This window comes from Myotis brandtii, unplaced genomic scaffold (assembly GCF_000412655.1).
Source record: "Myotis brandtii unplaced genomic scaffold, ASM41265v1 scaffold265, whole genome shotgun sequence".
NCBI lineage: Eukaryota > Metazoa > Chordata > Mammalia > Chiroptera > Vespertilionidae > Myotis > Myotis brandtii.
This window is the reverse complement of record NW_005360086.1, coordinates 1,857,275-1,869,595: the sequence shown is the minus strand read 5'-3', so window position 1 is coordinate 1,869,595 and position 12,321 is coordinate 1,857,275. Positions and strand designations below refer to the sequence as shown.

The window sequence follows — 12,321 nt, the reverse complement described above, 5'->3', positions numbered from 1 at the left end:
GGTACTGGAGAGCTGGGCTTCTCTTTTGTGAGGATCACAGCTCTGATGGTGTCCTGCAATCGTTTGTGGGTGGGGACAGGAAACGGTGTCATTATCTCCATCCCACTGACAGAAAGTAAGTACATTTTCACTCACCAAACTGTCACAGTGCAGATTGGAGAGTTGCAGGGAATGGTCATGCCCAGACTTCAGGCAGAAGGAATTGCTCTGGTATTGGCAACTCGGTGGTAATTTAGAAAATCAATCTGGTGGCAAAGATCTAACTATCGTCCCTTCATTCTTTCCATGGAAACTTATGAACTGTAGCAAGTAACAGTTCATTCTGAAAGGCACTTTTTCTCAATTCAGGAATAACAGTCCTGTTTCCTCTCCCCCCCCCCCCCCCCCTTTAGAGAGAGAGAGAGAGAGGAAGGGGGAGAGACAGAAACATTGATGTGAGAGAGACATCGATTGGCTGCCTCCTGCACGAGCCCTGACTGGGGACAGGCATCAAACCTGCAACCCAGGTATATGCCCTTGACTGGGAATTGAACCCGCGACCCTTTGGTGTGTGAGCTGATGCTCCAACCACTGAACCACACTAGCCAGCACCTGTTTCCTCTTTTAAATAAAGGTCAAAGTCCATTTTTCTTTCTGCTTTTTATACCAGTATCCAGAAACACTACTAGTACTCATTCTAGTTCTTCATGTCTCCCTGGCAGTTAGTTTAGGAGATTCTCTTTGGTTTAGGAAAAGTCACAGTAGAAGTTTCTCAGGAGATCAGCAAGCCCTTCCTTATGCTGGAAACAAGTCATCTATCCTGTATTTGAAAAGAATGTGAACAAAATGTACATTGTATGTTTTTTATATTATGTTCCTTTATTATTTTTGTGAACAAAATATACATTGTGTGTTTCTCTCATTATGTTCCATTACATTGATCATTCATTAAATAAGTGTTTTTGTTGCAAAATTCACAGGCAGGGAATGGTTTGGAAACAAGTGTCATAAGTACATAAGATAAGTTAATAAGGAAATATCTCAGAATAGTCCTATCTTTTTTCAGGGGAAGGAAGGAGGGCTGGAAGGTGGTATATCTGGAGCCTTATAGAACCTAAGTTCTTAATCAGTTACTACTTATAAATCTACATGCTTAGACCACTTATATCCTAAGAGATCCTAGGATATCCCAGAGTTCATTTCAACTCTTTATAAAAGAGAGTTCCACTTTGGCACTGTTACTTTGAACAGGTTTTTTTTAATGAAAAAGGGGAAATATTAGCATTTAGGAAATGCTCCCCATTAATTATGTTCTTATGAAATTATGAATCACTGCAATTGCTTTATGATGGAGAAAAAAAAATCACAGTGAATCAAATTGTATTTTTGGGGCAGAGAAATTGTAGAGAGAGGCTTTGGTTAAGAACTTTTGAATGTTACTTGGTATTATACCAAGTTGGATTTGGTTAGGCGCTTTGGGCGCCAAGTCACCAGATAGGAGACTCCAAGAGTGGTGGCTCATAGTAATTCTTCTCCCCCCTGTCATGCACCTCTCCATGTCCCCTTTCCTCCTCTCGCTGTAGCTGTAATCCTCCACCAGGGACGTTTACTGGGGCTGAGGGGTAAGTGCAGATCCTGATCCCACTCTTCCTCCTGGCTTCCGATAGCCACTGTGAGGCTGTCTCACGTCTCTAGATGCCTCCTGAATGTTCTCAATGTCACCCACTTGCAGTCACTGCATCGCAGCAGGTGTTTTTGTTTTTGTTTTTGACGTCTGTTACATGGCCACCAAACTACTGCTCAGCAGCTTAGTCTGTTTATCACCTTTTGTTGCAGCTGAACTTTCTTTTCAGACTTTTTTCCTTTCCAATAAAAACACAAAACATCTCTTAAAACTGTCATTAATCTACATTGTTTACTCTTATTACCAGTTATGTTTCTTTCATTCACTTACTGGCCCATGGAATGGGGATGTTTTGTGAGTCTGGTCATTCTAAAACAATCCAGCAAATCATTGGTCGGGTGTCAGTGAAAGTGACTGTATTGTAGTGGCTGCGTCCTTTAGCACAGCTTTTCACCACTCCCCTCAAGGGGGATATTCTTACCACAGGGGAGAAAAATTAAAAGATAAACTATAAAAATTTTATTTTAAAATATGCCCATTGACCTTTAACTATGTACTGGTTAGTTTTCTAAAATGAGGATTAAAAACAAAACAAAACAGATATTCCTAAGATTCAAATCTGTTTTCTTTTGTTAACTAAAATGATTTTTTTAAAATTACTAGATGTGTTGAAAAAGTGAGCTTAGTTATTGCTAGACTGGCAAAATCCCCTACTCCATTTACTGAGGTACTTAAAAATAACTAGCATGCTCTCTCTCCTCTTCAGCTTTGTCTTGATTTGGCATTGCTGCCTTTGTTTTATCTCAGCTGGCTGTAGCTTTTAGATAATATCTATCATAAGGATTAACCAGTAACCTCTTGCATCATTACAGTTTTCTAGGGGAAAATAGTTGGTATTTGGTTTTTCTGTTGCAGCAAATAAAACCTCAGGAGCACCAGGAAATCGCCCTGGAAGTGTGATCCGTGTGTATGGTGATGAAAACAGCGATAAAGTGACTCCAGGGACGTTTATACCCTATTGTTCAATGGCACATGCTCAGCTTTGCTTCCATGGGCATCGGGATGCTGTGAAATTCTTCGTGGCAGTCCCAGGTGAGGTGGATTATCCTGGTGAGAAGGTGCATGTCATTGTCTCTCTCTTGTCCCTTAGTTCCACTCCCCGCTCAAATGCTAAGTACTAGAATTACAGATCCTTTCACTAATATATATGAGAAGTTCTACAACGGTGGTAAGAATAAAGCACTGTAGGGCTATTTGAATGAAATTGTTATGGAATCTCCTCCACCCCCCCAAAACAGACTTCTTGATTTTTATTTAAGCAACAAACCTGCTTACTTTTTAAAGCAGTTGTATTATTTATCACCACAGAATGCCAAAAATGGTCTTGGCCTGATAAAGGAGATGGCTAGAAAGAAAGAAGCCCCTGTCATCAAGGCTTCCTGCAGGAAGACAGGGGGAATGTGCTCGTACCTTTATCAGTGCTGCGGCCAAGAGCAGTGGACGAGGAGCTCGGGAGTCTGGGCCCTCTGCCTCGCCACATGCCTGTTACTTTGAGCAAGTTGCCTAACCGCTGAGACTCGTTTCCTTGTCTTCTTACATGGACATGATCTTAATATCTGCTCCCTGCCGGCCTCACTGATTGTGAAAATTAATGGAAGTGCTTTGGGAACTAAAGTACCATCTAGATATGAAAGGTAGTAGTGTGATGTCCAATGGGAAGTGTTCTGCCCGTTGAGAATACTAAATGATGTTGCTGCCACCTGTAAGCAGGATCCACGTTTTGAATTTCTCCCCATAAGAGGCTAGTTCAGCCGTGGGCAAAGTACGGCCCGGCCCGTTTGAAATGAATAAAACAAAACAAAAAAAAGACCGTACCCTTTTATGTAATGATGTTTACTTTGAATTTATATTAGTTCACACAAACACTCCATCCATGCTTTTGTTCCGGCCCTCCGGTCCAGTTTAAGAACCCATTGTGGCCCTCGAGTCAAAAAGTTTGCCCACCCCTGGGCTAGTTTAATAGTTAGACAAATTTCAAATATGACTTTACCACACCAGGTCACTGTGTCACGTTGGACAGTGTTTTAGCGTATTAGGGTTCTTCAGAGAAACAGAACCAACAGGGGGTGTGTGAGAGAGAAAGAGGAGGACGGGGGAGAGAGAGATGGGGAAGTGGAGATGTTTTGATTTATTTATTTTAAGAAATTGGCCCATGCGATTATGAAGGCTGATATATTTGAAATCTGCAGGGCAGCTGGCATACTGGAGACCCAGAAAAGCGCTAATATTACAGCTTGAGGACAAAAGCATGCTGGAGGCAGAGTTCCCTCTTCCTTGGGGGACTATCTTTTCCTCTTAAGATCAGCAACTTAAGAGATAAGGCCCACCAACCTTCTGGAGACTAATCTGCTTTACTCAGAGTCCGCTGACTTAAATGTTAACTATGCTTTCACAGCAATATCTAGACTGGAGTTTGACCAAATATCTTGGCACCATAGCATAGCCAGGTTGACAGATAAAATTAACCATCACACTTTTTCCCCCAAGGTGTTCCAAAGATGAGGTAATTAGTGAACATAGTGCAGGGCTCGCACATGGTACTCTGGTTACTCAGTGTTCTTAGCAACATAGTAATGAGTTTCCTGAAACATCGTGTATTTGTATAGTTATTTCCTTAGGATAAGTTCCTAGAAATGCTGGTAATAGTGTTTTCTTGCTTTCTCAAAGAAAGAAAAAAATATGTCTTAGAGTCCCCTTCGAGTCTCTTTTATATTTCTCATTTTGAGATTTATTAAGTTTATGCATAAAAATCTAGTTTATTCAATTAACTATGGTTCTTATATCTGAATAAATGTGCTCCATTCTCCTATTGATGGACCTCTAGATCTTTGCTGCCTTCCTCCCCGCCCCCCAAGTATTAAAAATAGTACTGCAGCAGACCTTCTCCTGTATATGGGAAAGACTTTCCTGTTGGGTATAAATCTGGAAGTAGAATTGGCAACATTGTTGACCAGTTGGCCCTAAGGATTAAGCCTTCAGTTTGGCCCTATTATCATACCTCTGTGCTCTTGCTCCTGTGTCGGAACTAACCAGTCTGGAGGAGTTTTCTCTAGCAGGCCTGATTTCTTCCAGAGCATCATTGAGTAATGCATGAGTGAGACACTGCGGGAATAAAGCAAACTTCAACATACATTACTTTCTAAAAGTGTGTTGCACCATAGGATTGTGTCCTGCTGTGTCCTGGAGGCATGGTCTGTGCAGCTTGACCAAAGGACAGCAGATTCTCCAAGAAGAAAACATACCCCACAGTCAAAGCTTTCTAAGAGGGATGTCATAGAGATTATAGTGTGAATAATTTTTTAAGGTTTCTCTCTATACCATTTCATGCTCCAGGATTCTACCTTAGAACACATTTACCAATCATTTTATTTGCATAATCTAAAATATAAGATATACTTTTCTTAAGTATGAAAGGAAAACTGTGGATTTGAAATAAATATAAATATTAATTAGGAATACCCAAACTCATAAGGCTTAAGGTGAAGACTTTCTTTAGTCTTTTACACAAAAGCACATGCCCCCTCTCAAAAGAGAGGCCTTTCCACTGTCCCTCAGATCAAGAGATGTAGATTGTAAAAGTCTGAAGCAGGCAGCTAAGACCAGCCTGGCTATACACAGATTTTATGCTGAATTTTGGACCTATGTCTGGTTTGGTACAAAATGGCTTCATTTAGATTTTTAAATTGGGCTCTTAGGACCTCTCTAGATGTTTTCTGATCATGCAGAGGCTTCTAGCATCCCTAGTACTTTTGTTTCTGAAAATATTTTCCAAGTTTCTGAAAATATTCAGAAAAAAATGTTTCCCCACTCCAATCTATGCTAAGTAATATTCACTTGTTCCTGTATAAATAGGTCAGGTTGTCAGCCCACAAAGTGGCAGTAGTGGCACAGATCTCACAGGTGACAAAGCAGGGCCATCTGCACAGGAGCCTGGCAGCCAGACGCCCTTGAAGTCTATGCTTGTCATCAGTGGAGGAGAGGGCTACATCGACTTCCGAATGGGTAAGTCGGTGGTCCTGGGAGCTCAGATTCCACTGGGTTCTGTGACTTGGATTTTCATAGTAAACCAGAAACCACTCTGATAAATTATTTCTAAGAGCTTTTCTTTGAATTCTTTACTTGGAAAAGCACTTCATATAACTTTCCTTCTATACATCCTTCCTTCCTTTTTGGATTTCTTTTTATATCAAAGTGCATTTGTTTTGAACTACCTGATTATATTTCAGTTCAGAAATTGAATTGTGTCTTTTATTTTATAATATATCTTTATTTCAGAGAGGAAGGGAGAGAGAAAGAGAGATAGAAACATCAATGAGGAGAGAGAATCATTGATTGGCTGCCTCCTGCACGCCCCCTACTGGGGATCAAGTCCGCAACCCAGGCATGTGCCCTTGACCAGAATCAAAACCGGGACCCTTCAGTCTGCAGGCTGACACTCTATCCACTGAGCCAAACCAGCTAGGGCTGGATTGTGTCTTGAGCCTTTTGAAGAATGCTCCTCTCCACAGTTGGACGTTGCTTTGAAAAGGCCACAAGGTGTGGGTAAAGGAGAGCTTGGCCTACAGAGAGGAATGCGCGTTTTTAGGGGTCTTTCTTTCCCACTGTGTCTCGTTGACAGTATCAGTGTTTCCTTTTGCTGGCTGAAGTGCAGGTGAGACACATTGCAGACTTCTAGGAGATGAGTGTTACAGCTTTGTCCCGTGTGTGAGTGTAGGTTCTGCTGAAGAATCTGGCCCACGAGGCGAGTTGTCCCTGGGCTGTGCCAGAATAACCCACTCGGCAGCAGCAAAACCGCTGGATGTTTGCCTAGAGCAGTGTCTGGTCGGGACCTCATTTGTCAACCTCACTGAGCTACTCCTGGAAACACCCCTCGTCTGTCTGTCCCTCGGCCTCATTTCTTCATCTCCACCAGGCACTGTCAATTCCTTACCCATCCTGAACCTGAAAATCCTGGGAAGGAACACCCAGCATGTTAGGTGGTGAATCTGCCGTCTCTCGTGCCGCAAGGAGGTGACATCAGTGTCCGTGTGCTGGTGTCAGTTACCTTTGACCGGACAACTTCCCTGTCTGACAGGAAGGTGTTTGGGTTTAGTTTGTGGGGTCTATCCCCACACTTGCACATTTATAATTCTACTAGAGGCCCAGCACACGAAATTGTGCGTGGGTAGAGTCCCTAGGCCTAGCCTGCGATCAGGGCCACCTTCCGCCCTCTTGCCAGTCCCCAGTCCTGTCCCACCACCACCCATCCTGGTTCCCCGTGGTTCCCCCTTCGCCATCCTGTGATCGGAGCCTGTGGGCCAGGGAGGGAGAGGGGAGGACCGAGAGGTGGTCAGTGCACCTTATAGTGACTGGTCATTACGCCATTATGGTTGCTGGGTTTTTATTATATAGGATCTAGTCTCAGTTCTTAGTTTGAAATAGACAAATGTAGACTGGCCATTTTGGATAAACACAGAATTGGACAGCTTTGCCTTCTTAGCTCCCATTTCTGTAAACTGCCGTATGCAGACCTATTGGGATGAGTCTCCAACATGGTACAGAGAACTCATGGTTAAGATGTGGTCTGGAAAGTGAATCACCCTTTTCAGAAGTCAGGCAGGCAAGACTCCTGTTTGTGGCATTGCTCTCACTGTGTTCTCTGCGACGGGAGTCAGACAGGTTGTGTGCACACTGTTGATGCACTGACCACGAGCATCATGTGTGATGTACAGCGGCCTGCACATTCCATGCTCAACCTAACTTGAGTCTCCTTATCCTCCACCCACCAGGTGATGAAGGTGGAGAATCAGAGCTGCTGGGAGAGGATCTTCCACTTGAACCTTCTGTTGCCAGAGCGGAAAGGAGTCACTTGATAGTGTGGCAAGTGATGTATGGCAGTGAGTGAGCCCATGGGACACAGGTGGAGACGGGCATGCCGTCTCTTCTGCATGGTTCTTTCCCTTCCTCTTTATTTAATGCTCTCTTTGTGAAAAAAGATGCACCACATACTGTGTGAGCATTTCCCCCCTGTTAACTTTACATTATAAAATCTGTCCCACTGTCATAATACAGGAACTAGCTGTTTTACTGCACCAGTGTTATAGGCAATTTCAGTGTGTTATGAACAAATCAAAGAATGTTTACTTTCTACAAACTGGTGAATTCTAGAAAGCAATCCAGATGTGGTTTATTCTGCCGCAGCGAATATCACTCACTTCATTTGATGGGGTCACTTTTTAGCTGTCACTAATAATGGAATCAATGGAAACACTTGATAAGTGAAACTGTACCATTAAGGACAGTCGTAAAGTTTCCCCCAATGTATTATAAACTGACACAAATTAATACCGGGTGGATCATCAGGATTTATCTAATGTCCCAAGAGGGCTAAGAGCTAACTGTAAATTACTTAACTTTCACTTTCAAGTCTGAAAAATCTTGTTTATATGGTATATAAAAACTTTGTTTTCATCAGATGGGGGGGTTTTATATTAAAGAAATTAAGACTACACTATTTAAATAAATGTTTCCTATTTCTGACTTATTAGAGCTCTAAAGTTTATGAGGCCTGCTTCTCTGAATATGCTAAATTTCTTTTGAGGCTAGTTTCACTCATTTTCATACTAATATGTCTGAAAGTTTGTACTTAGAAGGCTTAGAAGATAGACATCAGCAGTGAGAGGATTTTTTAAAAAGGAAATTGTTTTGGATTCTTTGTATCAGAGGATGGTGGTGGTTGGTTGAGTTTTTTTTCATGTACAAAAATTAACTGTTTACTAATTGTTCTTGGGCTGCCCTAACCAGTTAATAGGAGTAAAGCTGTGTTGTTGATGGAACGTGGCCTAATGGACTGAGAGAGAGACTTGATTAGAAACGGTCGTTTCTCTTGTTCTGTATAAAACTACAGAACTGCTTGCACTTGATATTTTGTATGTAAATGACTCGTTAGAGCTTTTATGCCCTTGCAAGATTAAAATGCCATCGTCAAAGAGGAAAACTATGAAGGGCAAGACAACAAACCAAGATACCATGGAGTGAATGTTGACACATCTTTTCACCCTCAATGCCCATTTAAAAAGTAGAGTCTACCCCGTTTAATACGTTTTTTAAGAACCATTATGCTGCGGTTTTTTCCCTCTCAAGCGTCTTGAAAATGTGTGATTTATCATTTTTTACTCATTACTTTAAGCAAAGCTAAATATGAATGTAAGTGCTATTTTTAAAATATAAACCTGTTGGATAACGACCCCTTATCAGGACTATCAAAGAGAAGAAAGCAGACACAGGCCCGTCTCAGTAGTCTGCCAGGAATTGTTTTTCTGAACTGTCGTGTAAAGGTAGTTGTAAAAAGTACACCTTGTCTTTGCTTCATACACATGACGAGGGTAGATTATAAAACACATGAGCTCTAAGGAGCTGGAGGGGGCCTTTGGGTCCTTGGCCACATGTGTCTATGAGCACATCGTGTGACAGTAAAAGTGTGGCTGCTGTAGACGACTAGAAGAAAAACCTCTTCTTAAAAGGATCATGTTCTTGCTTAAGCTGCGTACTTTTCTTCAGGCCACCTTTCCAGGACCCCCCATAACAGGTTTATATTCTTGTAGCGTTCACTTTGGTCAAGGTGGTAACAGGGAGAAAATGCTAACAAGTAAGCTGCTTGCAGGCAGCAAAGCAGTTGGTGTGAACTGCCTGTAGCTTGCATGTCAAGGGCAGAAAAGAAGTACCTGGGGTTGGTCTCTGTGTAAAAAAAAGAAAAATTACCCTGTGGGAAGAAATAAGGGATTCCGAGAATTTCCTCATTTTATTACGCTTCGGTTCTATGTGAGGCTGAGCCACGTGACACTGCGGTCATCGCCCCTTGCTGCTCTGCAAGAATGGCCGTGTGGTACCCATCAGCCTGGCACTTACGTGACTGTAAAGGCAGGCTGAACTCCCTGAGCAAAGGGAGGGTATTCTCTAGGAACTCAGTTTTGAGAGCATTTTTCTCGAATTCCTGTAGATCTAAAATTTTAAAATAGGAATGAATATCTTAATAACTGCAGATTATTGAGAGTGTACAAGGTTTTGAGCACAACATATGCAGCACATAACTTTCCCGGTTAGTGCGTTTGCACAGAAGAGGTTAAAATGCCTTCTCTCGGTTGCTGTAGTGTTCCTTTCTTGTGAAGGTCTTCCCGCATTGAGAACAGACCCTCAACAGTGGCTGCCTTAGAAACACAACAAAGCAAAACAGTTGTCATACAATGTTAACTGTACTGAAGAACGCGTCTTGCAAATGCTGTGGAATTGAATATTTATTTCCTTGTGAGTATTATGACCGTTACCAAAGGACTCAACCAGATTTAGGGCTCTTCTTCATTGATCATGTTTGTAACATGGGAAGAGCAGAGAGAATTAAATGTGGAAATCATAAATGCTTTTCTAACAGGGTTATGCTGTTTTATAACACGAAATGTCTTTTTCTTTCTCTTTAAAAAATTAAGTTGTTATTAATGTCATACATTTCTCAATATTTGAATATATATTTTAACCATTTTATGTTCTGACTTTGGTTTTTGTCCTAGACATTTTATCCAGCATATTACTTGCCTCTGTAATCTGAAAAATGGGTTCTAGATCGTCCTACTTTCCGTCTCTTGGAGGCTGAGGCTTCATTTCTATGAGCAAAACGCTCATTTAGCAACGTAGTTATTTCAGTATTTATTTCTATTATGGAATCCCTGGGGTTCGGAATGTAACTTTGTACATGAAATATATATAAATATGTATATGAAACATGTATGAGGTCCCGTGTATTTTGTTTGTTTTTGCCTTTCCTAGGAGTCTGAACTTGGTTTTTATTTGAAAGTCTGATAATCTTCCCCGATCCAACATGTCGTTTCTGGGGGACTGCCGCCATTTGGCACTAGCTGGAAGTGAGCCATGGGGAATACACAAAGGACACGCCTGCTGGCTCACGTGTTCACATGAGACGTGAGTAATAGACACTAGGGCTTTCTAGAAATGTGGGTGTGCTGAGTAACACCCCACACGTGACACTATGGCATGCCATTTGCCGGATCACTCAGTAGTAAAAAGCAGGTGCAATGCAGACGGGAGTGAGCGGTGTGCTTATTCGGGGCCCATTGGCCTGGGAGAGACTCCTGCAGGAAGGATGATTATAAGACGAATCACGTGGTAGCACAATGTGACTCCCTGTGCCGTGCGGTGGTATTGAGAGTAATCCAGTGTATTTTGTGTACAAGAAATGGGAGTTTCTGACGTGATGGTAAAGGTAGCCCTGATGGGCATGTGAAGAGGACAGTTCGCTAGACAAATGCACAGCCGTCTACCCAGTGAGGTTGGATGCTCTAGAACAGTGGTTCTCAACCTGGGGGTCGAACGACCCTTTCACAGGGGTCGCCTAAGACCATCGGAAAACACATATATAACTACATATTGTTTTTGTGATTAAATCACTATGCTTTAATTATGTTCAATTTGTAACAATGAAAATACATCCTGCATATCAGATATTTACATTACGATTCATAACAGTAGCAACATTACAGTTATGAAGTAGCAACGAAAATAATTTTATGGTTGGGGTCACCACAACATGAGGAACTGTATTAAAGGGTCGTGGCATTAGGCAGGTTGAGAACCACTGTTCTAGAATATAATTAATAGCCTGGCTCATTCCTGACCTTACCTACCTGCCCCTTCATCCTCTGGGGCCTGCCGAGTCGTTGTTGTGGAGACAGGTGAATTCTTTCCAGCCTCATTCAGTCATCGTCCTGATTCAGCCAGTGTCCAGTGAGAAGCTAGAGGAACATCACAGGACAGGAAATGCTCATCCTCGTTCTGCTGGTAACAGGACAGAGTGCTGTCCTCACCACTGGAACGGCTGCCTGCAGTCCCACCCGGTGGCACAGTTGTCTTTCACACAGATACTGCCCAAGCCCCCAAGCTCTTCCTGGTCCCCCCCAGGCCTCCTGTCCGGGGTAGGCTTGAGAACCCTGACCATCACAGAAGGCACGGACCTTAACTTTCTGCAGTGGCCAACTAGTTAGAAAAGGCTTTGCAGCTAGAGAACTTTTCAGAAAGCTTTAAATATTTGGTAATGACTGCAGTTCAATTTTAAAGTCAGTTCCTGTACAGACACAGTGGACTAGAGGCAAAGCAGGCTGTACGCCTGTCCAGGCTCTGCTCCTGCAGTGACTCTAGACAAGTCACTAACACAGCACCCCAGAGTCACCCAGAAAGGCATCAAACTCCACCCAGACCTACTTACTGGGTCGGATCCTCTTGTGGAGTCTGAACCCAGGCATCTGTGAGTGTCATAGGGAAGTGTGCTGTGTGGCTAAGGTTGAGGGATCCTGTTTAACATATTCAGACCTTAGTTTCTCATGAGCTAAAAGTAGGTGGCTTGTCCAGATTATCTAAATCAGCGGTTCTCAACGTGTGGGTCGAGACCCCTTTGGGGGTCGAACGACCCTTTCACAGGGGTCGCCTAAGACCATCGGAAAACACATATATAATTACACTAGGGGCCCAGTGCACAAATTTGTGCACCTTGAAAGGAACTGTGGGCTGTGAGGCTGCTGTGTGCACAGGGGCGGGTCCCCGCCCAGCCCCTCACACCTCAGCCCCTGGTTCCCCTGTCTGCCGGCAGCCCCACTCCCGTCGCCGCCACTCCC

General features: G+C 42.9%; 1 protein-coding gene across 4 annotated transcripts in view; it reads left to right on the top strand.

Annotated features, from left to right (window-relative positions):
- The window catches only part of SPAG9 (sperm associated antigen 9), a 61,222-nt gene extending 50,801 nt beyond the window's left edge, over positions 1–10,421 (top strand). For 2 of the 4 annotated variants that reach the window (XM_014541186.1, XM_005868186.2), the window contains 5 exons: positions 1–115; positions 1,563–1,601; positions 2,519–2,695; positions 5,516–5,665; positions 7,432–10,421. In XM_014541186.1, the coding sequence (XP_014396672.1) occupies positions 1–115; positions 1,563–1,601; positions 2,519–2,695; positions 5,516–5,665; positions 7,432–7,547 (597 nt within the window). In that variant the 3' untranslated portion in view covers positions 7,548–10,421. The remainder of the gene's footprint in view (positions 116–1,562; positions 1,602–2,518; positions 2,696–5,515; positions 5,666–7,431) is intronic. The other 2 variants (XM_014541188.1, XM_014541187.1) reach the window with 1 other exon arrangement.
- Positions 10,422–12,321: the final 1,900 nt, after the last annotated feature.